Source organism: Rana temporaria, chromosome 6 (genome assembly GCF_905171775.1).
Source record: "Rana temporaria chromosome 6, aRanTem1.1, whole genome shotgun sequence".
In the NCBI taxonomy this organism is placed as follows: Eukaryota; Metazoa; Chordata; class Amphibia; order Anura; family Ranidae; genus Rana; species Rana temporaria.
In genome coordinates this window covers 210498936-210516991 of record NC_053494.1, presented here as the reverse complement: position 1 = coordinate 210516991, position 18056 = coordinate 210498936, and the positions used below count along the sequence as shown (strand labels likewise).

The window sequence follows — 18056 nt, the reverse complement described above, 5'->3', positions numbered from 1 at the left end:
CATTACCTCGGGCCAGGGCCGCCATCAGGGGGGTACAGGCAGTACACCTGTAAGGGGCCCGGAGGTTCCCAGGGCCTCAGATGGCAACCCCCCTTTTTTTTCCCCCCCCCCCCCCCCCGTTCTCTGCCCCAGGGGGCCCATGCCTGAAGCTGTGTAAGGGGCCCCATAATTCATGATGGCGGCCCTGCCTCGGGCTAGAAAAATGCCTCACTTTGATAGAGAACTGGATGACGGAGAGTCACCTTAAACTCAATGGATCAAAAACAGAACCCCTTCTGCTCCACGCAAACCAAAACAGACTTGCTAGGACGACTTGGACGCCCCCGCCCATTTTGGGACAAACCATCACCCCTAGCACCAAAGTCAAAAGCCTCGGAGTCACTTTTGACTCCGACATGACAATGGATGCACAAATAGGAACAGTAGTCAGCGGTTCTCACCATCTGCTGCGCCTGCTACGTAGACTCGTTCCCTTCATCCCAAAAAGAAGACACAGCAGTCGTGGTGGGAACAATAATCAACTCCAGGCTCGACTATGCAAACGCCCTTTACCTCGGACTCCCAAAATACCAGGGGCCAGATTCAGAGACATCTGCGGCGGCGTAACGTATCGCATTTACGTTACCCCGCCGCAAGTTTTATGGGCAAGTGCTTGATTCACTTGCCTGTAAAGTTGCGGCGGCGTATCGTAAATCCCTCCGGCGCAAGCCCGCCTAATTCAAATAATCTGGGTAGGGGGCGTGGATCATTTAAATTAGTCGCGTTCCCGCGCCGAACCTACTGCGCATGCTCCGTTTTGAAATTTCCCGCCGTGCTTTGCGCGAAATAACGTCGCACCGACGTCATTTTTTGAACGTAGACGTGAGTTACGTCCTTTTCTATTCAGGGACGACTTACGCAAAAAAAAAAAAAATTCAAAATTCGACGCGGGAACGACGGCCATACTTTAACATGGCAGGTCTATCTATACGCCACGAAATAGCAGTTTTAACTATACGCCGGGAAAAGCCAACTAGCGTCGACGTAAGAGAATGCGACGGCCGCGCGTACCTTCGTGGATCGCCGGAAAAAGCTAATTAGCATACCCGACGCGGAAAACGACGCAAACTCCACCCAGCGGGCGCCGAAGTATTGCACCTACGATCCGAAGGCGTACGAAGCCGTACGCCTGTCGGATCGAAGCCAGAAGCCGTCGTACCTTGGTTTGAGGATTTAAACTAAAGATACGACGCAGCAAATTTGAAAGTACGCCGGAGTATCAGTAGATACGCCGACGTACTTCTTCTGTGAATCTGGCCCCAGGCTGCTCGTCTACAAGTCATCCAGAATACGGCGGCACGACTTGTAGCAGGAAAAAAATCCTGGGAATCAATCACTCCCTCAGGTCCCTCCACTGGCTGCCCGTAAAGGACTGGATCACATTTAAGGCCCTCTGCCTGACGCACTAATGTTTACAAGGAACCGCCACCCAATATTTATGTGAGAAAATAAAATACCACAACCCCAATCGCGTTCTTCGATCAACCAACCAAAATCTGCTTCAAATCCCCAAGGCCCTGTGAGGGGTTAGCTTGGTAGCGGGGTGTGTGACCCCTTGGATGGGTTCACCACACACTGAATTTATACAGACTGGCAGTCGAAGACGGTTGAAAACAAAGAAGTCCCTTGTCTATTTTTCCATCCTGCTGGAAAACAATTGCAAGCATCCAAACAGCATAAACAAAATCAAACATAAAATAACTCCTAGCCACTTTGGGCGTCTACCTTCCACACGGGAACCTATCTATGAAGTCTGACTCAGCCTACTGCTGGGTAGACAGTGCTGGTCATACAGCACAAACAGTAGTCTTTTGATTTTTTATCAATGGTCTCCTCACCTCCTCAGGAGACTTTCATTACGCTGCTCTCCTACTCAAAGCCTTAGGAATGATACAGGCCTTCAGTGGTAATCCTTTGGGCTACTTATAGAGGCCTTAATTGCCTCATTCTGAACAGCTGAAGTTTTTCAACGGCCTTTAGCCTTTCTCTGGCTATGTTTGTAGCCAACGCCCGATAACCATCTGTGTATCGTCTAAACAAGGCAGAAATATATGTCCCATCAGTGACAACACCCACAGATTTACCCAACTTCCTGTCACACCCGCTACAAGACCAAAGGAGAATGAAGATTTGCAGTCCAAGGACCCTGACTGTGGAACGTGTTACCAACTAATATCCGAACGGAAGTGAATCACCAGGCCTTCAGAAAAAAACTCAAGACCCATTTATTCTGAAGGCCAATTAGAAGGACATGGATACCAAGCGCCTTGAGGCGATTCAGTTCGCATTTGTTGCGCTATACAAGTTTTTCACTCACTCAATCACTGCCTGATCTGATACAGTAAACTAATTTTAAGTCTAGCTGATATTTATTGTATGTCTCAGAGCAGGTGGAGAGAAAAATTGCATGGGGGGCCCCAAGAAATTTTTTGCCCAGGGTCCAATCAACATTAAAGACGGCCCTGAAAATGCACAGATGTTCAATGGACTGTAGTGTGTTTCTGCAAAACTGAAAATGCACTAAAAAAAATGTAAAGTTGTGAACTAGGTCTTAATGTGAGACCCCCCTCCAGGGATTTCAAGGAAAATAAAGTCACATCCTTGGGGCAAGTTTTCTAAGAAATTTGTTCTATTCTTTTTACAGATTTTTGTTGGGGGGAGGGAACCATATTTGTTTGGACTTGTGTTATTGAAGGTTCCTTCAGGTGCTAATTTATGAAGAGCTTTAAACTTGGCCTCGGGGGGGTTCCTCACTACCTGTAATTTTTAAACAAAAAACATTCAGAAGAATGAAACAAAAGTTAAGTTGTGAAATACAAGACGGGTCCGGAGAGAGCGGACACAGATGAAAGAGAGGCGTTCAGGCATAGAAAGGGGATAGAGGATCATTTCCATACGTTACATTTATCACCGCTTAGTGTGAATAATATGCCATGTGGATTTGCCTCCAGCTGTGTTTATATTTGTCTTCTGTTTCTATGAAAATGTTAACATGTATCCAAACCTGAGAACGGAAATCTAGATTTTTGTAGCTCACCAAGCCTTAGGTGGCTGCATGCTCTTCCTTTTAGGCTGTAGAGCAGGGGTGTCAAACTCAATTACATTGTGGGCCGCATTAACCTCATGCCTTAAAGTGGAGGTCCGCCTAAAAAAATGTATTAAAAGCCAGCAGCTACAAATACAGCAGAGGGAGAGGTGGTGGTGGTGAGTGGCCCAAGGTGCAGAGGGAGGGGGAGAATTGGTGGTGGTAAGTGGCCGAAGGTGCAGAGGGAGGGGGAGAACTGGTGGAGGTGAGTGGCCCAAGGTGCAGAGGGAGGGGGAGAAGTGGTGGTAGTGAGTGGCCGAAGGTGCAGAGGAAGGGGGAGAACTAGTGGTGGTGAGTGGCCCAAAGTGCAGAGAGAGGGGAAGAGCTGGTGGTGGTGAGTGGCCCAAGGTGCAGAGGGAGAGAGAAAACGGGTGGTGGTGAGTGGCCCAAGGTGCAGAGGGAGAGAGAAAACGGGTGGTGGTGAGTGGCCCAAGGTGCAGAGGGAGGGAAAGAGCTGGTGGTGGTAAGTGGCCGAAGGTGCAGAGGGAGGGGGAGTACTGGTGGCGGTGAGTGGCCGAAGGTGCAGAGGGAGGGGGAGAACTGGTGGCTGTGAGCAGTGTCATCTTAAGAGCATCATAGGCCCCCGGGCAATACAGTTCACTGGGGCCCTGTCTACACAATCACGCACGAGAATTTACTGACAAAAATCATAAAATTTACTGGCAGAACCACATTTTTTACTGCCACTGCAAAAAAAGTACCTAAAATTACAGTTTTCAGTGCCCAACAATGCAAATGTCAGTATTTAAACTATAAACATATAGCTAGTGCTATTAGAAATGTGTTTAAGTTAAACAAAAGTAAAAAAAAAAAAAAAAATGTCTTCATTGACATGAAGGTCAGGTTACTATAACCCAGCCAGCACAGAGTTTCCTCTTACATCAGAGTCTGCAGGATTCCCCCTTACAGTGAAAGGGAACTCTTATGTAAAGGGGAACGCTGCAGATCATGATCTAAGGGGGGAACTCTGATGTGGAGGGGGGCTATGGTGACCAGAGACAACCTTATATCAGAGTCCACTGCTTTCTCTTTCCCACTTACATCAGGGTCCGTAGACTGAGTTCCCCCTTGCATTGTAAGGGGGAATCCTGCAGACTCTGATGTGGGGGGTACTCTGGTGACCAGAGACCACCTTCCTTAGATTAAATACACTAAGGTAAGGGGGGTCACTAATATAGGAGGGGGAACCTTTATATCAGTGCCCCCTTACATTTTTGCATTCACTCCCCCCTTACATCAGCAACCCCCCGCACTCGTGGAGGACCGGATCTTCTCTGTGATTTCCGCGAACTGGGCATGGGCAGTTCTAACCCGTCACTCTCCATCATTTTTTACTGGGGTTGCTGGGCAGCCGGTGGGGCCCCCCAGGCAAGCGGGGCCCCCGGGCAACTGCCCAGCGTGCCCAATGGAAAAGATGGCCCTGGCTGTGAGTGGCCGAAGGTGCAGAGGGAGAGGGAGAACTGGTGGCGATGAGTGGCCGAAGAGGGAGAGGGAAAACTGGTGGTGGTGAGTGGCCCAAGGTGCAGAGGGAGGGAAAGAACTGGTGGTGGTGAGTGGCCCAAGGTGCAGAGGGAGGGGAAGAACTGGTGGTGGTGAGTGGCCCAAGGTGCAGAGGGAGGGGGAGAACTGGTGGCGATGAGTGGCCCAAGGTGCAGATGGAGGGGAAGAACTGGTGGTGGTGAGTGGCCCAAGGTGCAGAGGGAGGGGAAGAACTGGTGGTGGTGAGTGGCCCAAGGTGCAGAGGGAGGGGGAGAACTGGTGGCGATGAGTGGCTGAAGCTGCAGAGGGAGGGGGAGAACTGGTGGTGGTGAGTGGCCCAAGGTGCAGAGGGAGGGGGAGAACTGGTGGTGGTGAGTGGCCCAAGGTGCAGAGGGAGGGGAAGAACTGGTGGTGGTGAGTGGCCCAAGGTGCAGAGGGAGGAGGAGAACTGGTGGTGGTGAGTGGCCCAAGGTGCAGAGGGAGGGGAAGAACTGGTGGTGGTGAGTGGCCCAAGGTGCAGAGGGAGGGGGAGAACTGGTGGTGGTGAGTGGCCCAAGGTGCAGAGGGAGGGGAAGAACTGGTGGTGGTGAGTGGTCCAAGGTGCAGAGGGAGGGAGAGAACTGGTGGTGGTGAGTGGCCCAAGGTGCAGAGGGAGGGGAAGAACTGGTGGTGGTGAGTGGCCCAAGGTGCAGAGGGAGGAGGAGAACTGGTGGTGGTGAGTGGCCCAGGGTGCAGAGGGAGGGACAGAGCTGGTGGTGGTAAGTGGCCCAAAGTGCAGAGAGAGGGGGAGAACTGGTGGTGGTGAGTGGCCCAAGGTGCAGAAGGGAGAGCTGGTGAAATTAACAGCTGGAAGGAAAAGAACAGACTGTAACCTCTACAGAACAAATACCAATAGCTTGGGCAGTATCAGTGCTCAGGGCAAAACTCTAACTTTGCATCAGTGCTCAGTGCAAAAATTCCAAACGCTTGTGCTTTGCAGGGATAAGAAACAGAGAGATCGTTCCATCTGTATAGAGCCTAGTGTTGTAAACTCAGGGTGTAATTGGACACGACAGATCAGCAGGTCCCATCATTGTCTGGGACTTACTAACAGACTTCCATGGTGTACAATCACAGCGAATATTGGTGGGGGGGACCTGCATGTGTGTGCTATGGACCCCAAAGTAAGCAGCAATGTACATTGTGGGCGAGCGGTCCGAAAGAGTGTGCCAAAAGAACTGTTTTTTTTTTTTGTTGCGATTATGTCTTTTAGATATTTACAGTAGTATGCCATTATTCTTTATATTTTATAAGCAAAAAAATATTTCAGGGATACCCGAAATCAGGGTTCCTCCAAGGCAAAAAGGTTTAGAAAGGCTTCCCTAGACCCAACCATGTGGGCTGAATTCATTATTTAAACGGAATGCTCTGTCTTAAAAGAAAACAAAAGATGTTTCCTAAAGGGGGGAAGACAGAGAATAATTTATCATTTGTTTTAATTTCGCAAAGAAAACAGAAAACACATTAGCGTTAAGCTCCTCGGAGGGCGCTTTGGGGACTCCTGTCCCATTAATCTGCATTTAATGTGTGAATGGAGAAGCTGTGACCTCTGACACTCAACTTTACTGCCTGCTAAATGTTGCTTGTCCAGGTTGCGGGGCCAAACACCTGCGCTCGCTTGAAATACAGCATGCAGGCCACATGTTTCCGAATCTGCTAGGAATTACAGTGTAAACTTTGTCCCTTTCCAAAACAATCTGTTTTCTCTGCAATTTCTGCTCAAATGGCTGAGAACGTTCGCCGCTCGGAAACTCACCAGGAACTCTCCAGATATTCGGAGACCTGACGGTTCCCATCCTTCTAGAAGGGGGAAATGTCCCTGGCAATGTCCCTACATTACTTTAATACAGTATTCAAGAATTTTATAAACATCATCATTTATTATATTTTTTTATCCTGCAAAATGTTCAGGAAATTTGGTTGTTTTTTTGTTTTTATTTTCTGTTCTGCATTCCACCATGATAACGGATCTTTTTTCTGCTAGTGGGATATGGTGGTCTTTAAGATCTGTCTCATGGATACTTCTATATATGGAAGCCATTGCACCATCTGGGATTGGTGGGTTGTTGTGACTCCCCTTGGGCATTGTCTGGGATCTCCTGGCCGGTTCTCAACCATATTTAAGTCTACCATATGAACCCCTGAAGAAGTAAAGCACTTGTACAGCGATTGGTGGTCTTCAAGATCTGTCTCCTGGATACTTCTACCTATGGAAGCCATTGCAAGATCTGGGATTGGTGGGTTGTTGTGACTCCCCTTGGGCATTGTCTGGGATCTTCTGGCCGGTTCTCAACCATATTTAAGTCTACCATATGAACCCCTGAAGAAGTAAAGCACTTGTACAGCGATTGGTGGTCTTCAAGATCTGTCTCCTGGATACCTCTATCTATGGAGGCCATTGCCCAATCTGGGATGGATGGGCTGTTGTGACTCCACTTGGGCATTGTCTGGGATCTCCTGGTTGGTTCTTTGTGCTAAATTCCTACATATTTTGATTCCTTTGCCTTCTACTCTCATAGCCACGTTCTGAGAGGTTATTAACAAATCTATTTACGCCTACTTTGGGATTATACCCCCTTGGAGTTGTATATTGAAATAGGTTTTTCAACCATATTTAGGTCTAACATTAGAACCCCTAAAGAAGTGAAGCACTTGTACAGCGATTGGTGGTCTTCAAGATCTGTCTCCTGGATAAATCGATCTATGGAGGCCATTGCACCATCTGGGATTGATGGGTTGCTGTGACTCCCCTTGGGCATTGTCTGGGATCTCCTGGCATTTCTCTGGGCTTCGTTCCTACATATTTTAAATCCTTTATCTTCTACGCTCATTGCCACGTTCTGAGAGGTTATTAACAAATCTAATTACACCCCTTTGGGATTATACCCCCTTGGAGTTGTATATTGAAATTGGTTTCTCAACCATATTTAAGTCTACCATATAAACCACCTGAAGAAGTAAAGCACTTGTACAGCGATTGGTGGTCTTTAAGATCTGGATACCTCTATCTATGGAGGCCATTGCCCCATCTGGGATGGATGGGCTGTTGTGACTCCACTTGGGCATTGTCTGGGATCTTCTGGCCGGTTCTTTGGGCTTTGTTCCTACATACTTTTCATCCTTTTCCTTCTATGCTCATAGCCACGTTCTGAGAGGTAATTAACAGATCTAATTACACCCCTTTGGGATTATACCCCCTTGGAGTTGTATATTGAAATTGGGTTCTCAACCATATTTAAGTCTACCATATGAACCCCTGAAGAAGTAAAGCACTTGTACAGCGATTGGTGGTCTTCAAGATCTGTCTCCTGGATACCTCTATCTATGGAGGCCATTGCACCATCTGGGATTGATGGGTTGCTGTGACTCCCCTTGGGCATTGTCTGGGATCTCCTGGTTGGTTCTTTGTGCTACATTCCTACATATTTTTATTCCTTTGCCTTCTACTCTCATAGCCACGTTCTGAGAGGTTATTAACAAATCTAATTACACCCCTTTGGGATTATACCCCCTTGGAGTTGTATATTGAAATTGGTTTCTCAGCCATATTTAAGTCTAACATATGAACCCCTGAAGAAGTAAAGCACTTGTACAGCGATTGGTGGTCTTCAAGATCTGTCTCCTGGATAAATCGATCTACGGAGGCCATTGCACCATCTGGGATTGATGGGTTGCTGTGACTCCCCTTGGGCATTGTCTGGGATCTCCTGGTTGGTTCTTTGTGCTACATTCCTACATATTTTTATTCCTTTGCCTTCTACTCTCATAGCCACGTTCTGAGAGGTTATTAACAAATCTATTTACGCCTACTTTGGGATTATACCCCCTTGGAGTTGTATATTGAAATAGGTTTTTCAACCATATTTAGGTCTAACATTAGAACCCCTGAAGAAGTGAAGCACTTGTACAGCGATTGGTGGTCTTCAAGATCTGTCTCCTGGATAAATTGATCTATGGAGGCCATTGCACCATCTGGGATTGATGGGTTGCGATGACTCCCCTTGGGCATTGTCTGGGATCTCCTGGCCGGTTCTTTGGTCTTCGTTCCTACATATTTTTAATCCTTTGCCTTCTACACTGATAGCCACGTTCTGAGAGGTTATTAACAAATCTAATTACACCCCTTCGGGATTATACCCCCTTGGAGTTGTATATTGAAATTGGTTTCGCAACCATATTTGAGTCTACCATATGAACCCCTGAAGAAGTAAAGCACTTGTACAGCGATTGGTGGTCTTTAAGATCTGTCTCCTGGATATCTCTATCTATGGAGGCCATTGCACCACCTGGGATTGATGGGCTGTTGTGACTTCACTTGGGCATTGTCTGGGATCTCCTGGCCTTTCTTTGGGCTTCGTTCCTACATATTTTTAATCCTTTACCTTCTATGCTCATAGCAACCTTCTGAGAGGTTATTAACAAATCTAATTACACCCCTTTGATATTATACCCCCTTGGAGTTGTATATTGAAATTGGTTTCTCAACCATATTTAAGTCTACCATATAAACCACCTGAAGAAGTAAAGCACTTGTACAGCGATTGGTGGTCTTTAAGATCTGGATACCTCTATCTATGGAGGCCATTGCCCCATCTGGGATGGATGGGCTGTTGTGACTCCACTTGGGCATTGTCTGGGATCTTCTGGCCGGTTCTTTGTGCTACGTTCCTACATATTTTTATTCCTTTGCCTTCTACACTCATAGCCACGTTCTGAGAGGTTTTTATCAAATCTAATTACACCCCTTTGGGATTATACCCCCTTAGAGTTGTATATTGAAATTGGGTTCTCAACCATATTTAGGTCTAACATTAGAACCCCCGAAGAAGTAAAGCCCTTGTACAGCCATTGGTGGTCTTTAAGATCTGTCTCCTGGATACCTCTATCTATGGAGGTCATTGCACCATCTGGGATTAATGGGTTGTTGTGACTCCCATTGGGCATTGTCTGGGATCTCCTGGCCGGTTCTTTGGTCTTCATTCCTACATATTTTTAATCCTTTGCCTTCTACACTCATAGCCACGTTCTGAGAGGTTATTAACAAATCTAATTACACCTCTCCGGGATTATACCCCCTTGGAGTTGTATATTGAAATTGGTTTCTCAACCATATTTAAGGCCCCGTACACACGACCGGATCTATCCGCTGGGATTGATCCGCGGATCAGTTCCAGCAGATAGATCCGGTCGTGTGTACGGCCTAGCGGACATTTCCCAGCGGATAAAAAGATTTGTTTTCTCAGCCATATTTAAGTCTAACATATGAATAGTGTTGAGCAGAATACGCCATATTCGATTTCGCGATATATCTCGAATATATAGTCGAATATTCGAGATATATTCGCTAAATTCGAATATTCGTGATATTTTATCGAAATGAAATGATTGCGAAATTTCGCTATTGCGAATGCGAACATAATTGCGAAATTTCGACAACTGCGGTAGGAGCACTCTGATTGGCTCAGAATATTCGTGATATTTTATCGAAATTTCGCAAAATGCGAATGCGATATTTATTGCGGAATTTCGACAACTGCGGTAGGAGCCCTCTGATTGGCTCAGAATATTCGTGATATTTTATCGAAATTTCGCAAAATGCGAATGCGATATTTATTGCGGAATTTCGACAACTGCGGTAGGAGCCCTCTGATTGGCTCAGAATATTCGTGATATTTTATCGAAATTTCGCAAAATGCGAATGCAATATTTATTGCGGAATTTCGACAACTGTGGTAGGAGAACTCTGATTGGCTCTGATGCAAAAGAAGGGCGGAGAAAATAATCGGGCGATATTCCGATTGCCGAATAATCGCATTGCGATTTTTCGGCAAGATAAAATGATCGTTTCAGCTACTCGGCCCAAGGTCTCTAATCATACCAGCAATGCTTTTAGACGTCGATGGAGATCTCTAGGATGTGATCTGTTCTAAAAATAAAATTGAAAAAATTCGAATATTCGGAATAGCGAATATTCACCGCGAAATTCGAAATATATCTCGAATACTCGAATATGCCATATTCGAGCCGAATATTCGCAATACGAATATTCGTGAGCAACACTACATATGAACCCCTAAAGAAGCCTTAAAAGGAGAATTACAGCCTCAACAACTGGATCATAGGAGTCTTGCGATCATGTGACCAATGTGATAGCCAATCACAGCAGTCACATGCCCTGCCCTGCCTCCCTTGAATGCCAAACCCCCAAAGGGCCGGCGGGAGCTGATGCCAAGGGGTTAAAGTAGCGCAGTGCTGAATAGCAAAAAATGACCTGGTCGTGAAGGGGGTAAAACCCTCCGGAGGTCAAGTGGTTGAGACTTTTACATCAAGGGCAGCAAGACCAGTAAAGATCCACATTGGATACAGCAGGTGAAAGGCAGTCTATGTGCACAGGTGGGACACTTCCATCAGGCTATTGGCCTTCCTCCGACTCAAAGACAAGGGACCAGGCCAAGATTTGTCCCGATGACTGCTGCTAAACCCTGAACTGTGGCAAGTATTTGCTTTGGGAAAGCAGCATTGCCTTCCTTTCCTCTATTCTTAGCAAGGGCCATACAGGAGAGAACAGCACCTCTCAGCACACTCTCCTCTGTGTGTTTGTATTACTCATATCCTGGAAACAGAGAATTCCAACGCAGAATCGCACCTGTCACTGCGCACCAGATGGGATCAGGCCTGGACGGCTTTCAGTCGCTGCTTCATGTGTTATCCGAGCGACCACAGCCTTCCCTCTTCTCACAGTGTTTATCCCTCTCTTCATGCTTGTTTTCTGTGGGACAGCGAGATGATAGTGCCTCTCACAGCAGCTCATTCTCACATCACCAACACCCTGTTTGTGGAGGCCAGGTTTCCTCTCGCCCTCGGTCATTCCCTTCACCCTTCGCTATCTACTCCAGATGTGGTTTTTATTACAACCCCCCCCCCCCCAGCGGCACGAAACATGTAGAGCCACAAGCTTCTGCGAAACTTCTGTTCATGTTCTTCCAAGCTGGTGGGGGAGACAGATGGGCAGATATGTTGATACAGGTTGGAGCTGGCAATGGGAACGGTTTTATTGGGGGCGAGCCGGGTTCACCTCTTAGGGTAGAATGTGCAAAAATAACAGGAGATTGGTAAACCATTTAGCCATCATATTTTCTTTGGTAATAAAAAATGTGGACAATGTGGACCATGAATACACGAGACTGAGTAACTTGCAAGGTACTTCCTCCATAATGTAGAAGACACTTAAAGGATCACTAAAGGAAAAAATTTTTTTTTGCTGAAATGACTGTTTACAGGGTATAGAGACATAAAAGTTAACTGATTCCTTTTAAAAATGATTAAAAATAGAATAACCACTTCCCGACCGCCGTATGTAGATATACGTCGACAGAATGGCACGTACAGGCACATTGGTGTACCTGTACGTCCCTGCCTAGACGTGGGTCGGGGGTCCGATCGGGACCCCCCCCCCGCTACATGCGGCGGTCGGAAACCCGCGGGGAGCGATCCGAAACGAGGGCGCGGCTATTCGTTTATAGCCACCCCGTCACGATCGCTCCCCGGAGCTGAAGAACGGGGAGAGACGTATGTAAACACGGCTTCCCCGTGCTTCACTGTGGCAGGTGCATCGATCGAGTGATCCCTTTTATAGGGAGACTCGATCGATGACGTCAGACCTACAGCCATGGGCGTAGGAACCGGGGGGGACGGGGGGGACGAATCCCCCCCAGGAAATAATGCGGGGGGGACAGGTATTGTAAAATCCCCCCCAGGTTAGGAGGACTTGTGTCATTTTTCTGAACTCCGTTACCGTTATTGTCACCGCCATTTTGCGGCAGATGGCGCCCTGGGATTGGGCGAATGTGATCATGTGCTCTGGCGTGGTTGGCCAGTCCTTGAACGCGGGCGGCGCATGCGCGAAGGCAGCCCGCGCATCTGTAAGCCGCCGCCGTCTTCTCCACCCTTCCTCTCTGACCGGACCTGGAAATGCTCAGAGCCTTCATCTGGGACCGGGAAGTGGAACAACTCGATGGACAACAAAAAGTGAGTCACGAGTGAGGGAGGCAGAGCAACCGCCGGTCAGCAGCAGCAGTTAAAAGTTGGGGAGAGGAGAGTATAGACAGCGAGACCGTTACATGCCAAAAGTCCCCTCCCCTCAGGAATCAGATTAATGATTTACTGAGCTTCATAATGTTATCCCTCAGGGCTTTCAGCATCATGTAAGGGGTTAAATTATGAATCCTGCTAGGTATTTGGCATGTCGAATTCCCTGAGGGATACATCATATAGCAGGATTATTTAACCCCTTGGGGTTAATCCTGCTATATAATGCATCCCTCAGGGAATTCGACATGCCAAATACCTAGCAGGATTCATAATTTAACCCCTTACATGATGCTGAAAGCCCTGAGGGATAACATCATGAAGCTCAGTAAATCCATTAATTCGATTCCTAAGGGGGGGCTTGGAGGGGGCTTTTGGCATGTAACGGTCTCTGTCAGTACTATCTGTGCATTAACACGTGGCGTGACTCTCCTAGCGGCTGATAACCCCCGCTAGCGGCTGATAAAGGGTTAATACCACCCGCAATTCGCCTCTGCAGAGGCGCATTGCGGGTGGTATTACCGCGGTTTCCCATTGTTTTAAATGGGAAGGAGCGGTATACATACCGCTCCAAAGATGCTGCTTGCAGGAGATTTTTTTCTCTCCTGCCAGCGCATCGCCTCAGTGTGAAAGCCCTCGGGCTTTCACATTGAGAAGGCTGGGCAGGAGTTTTTCAGGCGGTATAGCAGCGCTATTTTTAGCGCTGTACCGCCTGAAAAACTCCTCAGTGTGAAAGAGGCCTTACTGCTGCTGATCGGCGGTTGCTCTGCCTCCCTCACAGGCTTACATGCTGAAAGCCCTGAGGGATAACATCATGAAAATCAGTAAATTATTAATCCGGTTCCTGAGGATTAATAATTGCATCTATTGACATTCATTTATTTATTCATTTAGCGCTGTACTTCATTTTACATATTTCAGTGTAGGTGTATGTGTCAGGTAGGTGTCGGGGGTCAGTGTATGTGTCAGGTAGGTGTCGGGGGTCAGTGTATGTGTCAGGTAGGTGTCGGGGGTCAGTGTAGGTGTCGGGGGTCAGTGTATGTGTCAGGTAGGTGTCGGGGGTCAGTGTAGATGTCGGGGGTCAGTGTATGTGTCAGGTAGGTGTCGGGGGTCAGTGTATGTGTCAGGTAGGTGTCGGGGGTCAGTGTATGTGTCAGGTAGGTGTCGGGGGTCAGTGTAGGTGTTGGGGGTCAGTGTATGTGTCAGGTAGGTGTCGGGGGTCAGTGTAGGTGTCGGGGGTCAGTGTATGTGTCAGGTAGGTGTCGGGGGTCAGTGTAGGTGGCGAGTAAAAATGCTGTCCCCCCCAGATTTGTAAGGGTTCCTACACCCATGCCTACAGCCACACCCCCCTACAGTTGTAAACACACACTAGGTGAACACTAACTCCTACAGCGCCCCCTGTGGTTAACTCCCAAACTGCAACTGTCATTTTCACAATAAAGAATGCAATTTAAATGCATTTTTTGCTGTGAAAATGACAATGGTCCCAAAAATGTGTCAAAATTGTCCGAAGTGTCCGCCATAATGTCGCAGTCACGAAAAAAATCGTTGATCGCCGCCATTAGTAGTAAAAATTTTTTTTTTTATAAAAATGCAATAAAACTATCCCCTATTTTGTAAACGCTATAAATTTTGCGCAAACCAATCGATAAACGCTTATTGCGATTTTTTTATCGAAAATAGGTAGAATAATACGTATCGGCCTAAACTGAGGAAATATTTTTTTTTATATATATATGTTTTTGGGTGATATTTATTATAGCAAAAAGTAAAAAATATTGAATTTTTTTCAAAATTGTCGCTCTATTTTTGTTTATAGCGCAAAAAATAAAAACCGCAGAGGTGATCAAATACCACCAAAAGAAAGCTCTATTTGTGGGGAAAAAAGGACGTCAATTTTGTTTGGGAGCCACGTCGCACGACCGCGCAATTGTCTGTTAAAGCGACGCAGTGCCGAATTGTAAAAACCCATTGGGTCATGTAGCAGCATATTGGTCCGGTCCTTAACTTTTTTACAAAAATGTATTTCTAGTCTTTTTTCGCCTATTTAGCTTGGAGGACCATCTCGGAGGAGGTTAATGTAGCTGCGGAGAGGGGAGAAGAGGAGAAGAGAGGAGAGGAGAAGAGAGGAGTGGAGAAGAGAGGAGAGGAGAAGAGAAGAGAGGAGAGGAGAAGAGAGAAGAGAAGAGAAGAGGAAAGGAGAGGAGAAGAGAGGAGAAGAGAGGAGAGGAGAGGAGAGGAGAGAAGAGGAGAGGAGAGAAGAGGAGAAGAGAGGAGAGAAGAGAAGAGGAGAGGAGAGGAGAAGAGAGGAGAGGAGAAGAGAGGAGAAGAGAGGAGAGGAGAGGATAGAAGAGGAGAGGAGAGAAGAGGAGAAGAGAGAAGAGAAGAGGAGAGGAGAGGAGAAGAGAGGAGAGGAGAGGAGAAGAGAGGAGAAGAGAGGAGAAGAGAGGAGAAGAGAGGAGAGGAGAGGAGAAGAGAGGAGAAGAGAGGAGAAGAGAAGAGAGGAGAGGAGAAGAGAGGAGAGGAGAGGAGAAGAGAGGAGAAGAGAAGAGAAGAGAGGAGAAGAGAGGAGAGGAGAGGAGAAGAGAGGAGAAGAGAGGAGAAGAGAAGAGAGGAGAGGAGAAGAGAGGAGAGGAGAAGAGAGGAGAGGAGAGGAGAAGAGAGGAGAAGAGAAGAGAAGAGAGGAGTGGAGAAGAGAGGAGAGGAGGAGAGAGGAGAGGAGAAGAGAGGAGAGGAGAAGAGAGGAGAAGAGAGGAGAGGAGGAGAGAGGAGAGGAGAAGAGAGGAAAGGAGAAGAGAGGAGAAGAGAGGAGAGGAGAGGAGGAGAGAGGAGAGGAGGAGAGAGGAGAGGAGAAGAGAGGAGAGGAGGAGAGAGGAGAGGAGAAGAGAGGAGAGGAGAAGAGAGGAGAAGAGAGGAGGGAAGAGGAGAAGAGAGGAGAGGAGAGGAGAAGAGAGGGGAGGAGAGGAGAAGAGAGGGGAGGAGAGAAGAGGAGAGGAGAGGAGAGGAGAGAAGAGGAGAGAAGAGGAGAGGAGAGGAGAAGAGAGGAAAAGAGAGGAGAAGAGAGGAAAAGAGAGGAGAAGAGAGGAAAAGAGAGGAGAGGAGAGGAGAAGAGAGGAGAGGAGAAGAGAGGAGAGGAGAAGAGAAGAGAAGAGAGGAAAAGAGAGGAGAAGAGAGGAAAAGAGAGGAGAGGAGAGGAGAAGAGAGGAGAGGAGAAGAGAAGAGAGGAGAGGAGAAGAGAAGAGAAGAGAGGAGAGGAGAAGAGAGGAGAGGAGAGAAGAGGAGAAGAGAGGAGAGGAGAAGAGAGGAGAGGAGAGGAGAAGAGAAGAGAAGAGAGGAGAGGAGAAGAGAGGAGAGGAGAGGAGAGAAGAGGAGAAGAGAGGAGAGGAGAAGAGAAGAGAGGAGAGGAGAGGAGAAGAGAAGAGAGGAGAGGAGAAGAGAGGAGAGGAGAGGAGAAGAGAGGAAAGGAGAAGAGAGGAGAAGAGAGGAGAAGAGAGAAGAGAAGAGGAGAGGGGAGAGGAGAAGAGAGGAGAGGAGGAGAGAGGAGAGGAGAAGAGAGGAGAGGAGAAGAGAGGAGAGGAGAGGAGAAGAGAGGAGAGGAGAAGAGAGGAGAGGAGAGAAGAGGAGAAGAGAGGGGAGGAGAGAAGAGGAGAGGAGAGGAGAGGAGAGGAGAGGAGAGAAGAGGAGAGAAGAGGAGAGGAGAGGAGAAGAGAGGAAAAGAGAGGAAAAGAGAGGAGAAGAGAGGAAAAGAGAGGAGAAGAGAGGAAAAGAGAGGAGAGGAGAGGAGAAGAGAGGAGAGGAGAAGAGAAGAGAGGAGAGGAGAAGAGAAGAGAAGAGAGGAGAGGAGAAGAGAGGAGAGGAGAGAAGAGGAGAAGAGAGGAGAGGAGAAGAGAAGAGAGGAGAGGAGAGGAGAAGAGAAGAGAGGAGAGGAGAAGAGAAGAGAGGAGAGGAGAAGAGAGGAAAAGAGAGGAGAAGAGAGGAAAAGAGAGGAGAGGAGAGGAGAAGAGAGGAGAGAAGAGGAGAAGAGAGGAGAGGAGAAGAGAAGAGAGGAGAGGAGAGGAGAAGAGAAGAGAGGAGAGGAGAAGAGAAGAGAGGAGAGGAGAAGAGAGGAAAAGAGAGGAGAGGAGAGGAGAAGAGAGGAGAGGAGAAGAGAAGAGAGGAGAGGAGAAGAGAAGAGAAGAGAGGAGAGGAGAAGAGAGGAGAGGAGAGAAGAGGAGAAGAGAGGAGAGGAGAAGAGAAGAGAGGAGAGGAGAGGAGAAGAGAAGAGAGGAGAGGAGAAGAGAAGAGAGGAGAGGAGAAGAGAGGAAAAGAGAGGAGAAGAGAGGAAAAGAGAGGAGAGGAGAGGAGAAGAGAGGAGAGAAGAGGAGAAGAGAGGAGAGGAGAAGAGAAGAGAGGAGAGGAGAAGAGAAGAGAGGAGAGGAGAAGAGGGGAGAAGAGAAGAGAGGAGAGGAGAGGAGAGGAGAGGAGAAGAGAAGAGAGGAGAGGAGAAGAGGGGAGAAGAGAGGAGAGGAGAGGAGAGGAGCGCGTTGTGAGATATTGCGGTGAGAATATGTTATTTGAATGGGGTTTTCGCTCCTCACACTGTGACTAAACAGGAGCAGCTGTATTCCAGGCCAGCAGCACTATCAACGTTTGACATTTTATGGAAATTAAAATTGTTTTGGACGAGGAAAAGGTTTTTTCTTCTTTTCCTTCATGTGGGCCCGGAATTTCCAACGAATTGGATTTTGCATGACAAGGAATGCCCAGATTAATGATTGCCCTTTTCCTATAAAGAAAGAGCCGAGATGTAAATAGGTTTGGGTGGAACATTCTTGAGCGGAGTTGGGGAAAAGGCCGCGTGTGAAGGAGAGAAGAATGTAACAGCTTATGCTGAATTAATGATGATCCAGAACTAGTCGGGGGGAATGATCGATATGTCGATCATCGCTGAACTCCGTAGTATCCTTTATTGCACTTTTGAAACATATTTGCTGACCAAATTGTTCTGAATTTTAACAGAATTCACAAAAATGCGCCAACATCCGAATTATCCTTATTTAAGGTCCCAGTAACATTTGGCCATGAGTGGGGTACAAACCTATGTTATATACACTATACTACCAAAAGTATTGGGACACCTGCCTTTACACGTACGTGAACTTTAATGGCATCCTAGTCTTAGGGCCAGATTCAGGTAGGGCGGCTTGATGTTGAGGCGGCGTAGCGTATCGCATATACGCTACCGTAAGTCAGAGAGGCAAGTGCTGTATTCACAAAGCACTTGCCTCCTAAGTTACGGCGGCATAGCGTAAATGGGCCGGCCTAAGCGCGCCTAATTCAAATGTGG

At 47.5% G+C, this 18056-nt stretch overlaps 1 protein-coding gene across 1 annotated transcript; it reads left to right on the top strand.

Annotated features, from left to right (window-relative positions):
* Window positions 1-15021: 15021 nt before the first annotated feature.
* LOC120942704 (trichohyalin-like) lies at window positions 15022-17115 on the top strand (the record flags this gene model as incomplete). The annotated part of the gene is given in 3 exon segments (XM_040355632.1): window positions 15022-15416; window positions 15911-16547; window positions 16549-17115. Coding segments are annotated over 3 exon segments (1599 nt in total), but the record flags the coding sequence as incomplete, so codon positions are not given.
* Window positions 17116-18056: the final 941 nt, after the last annotated feature.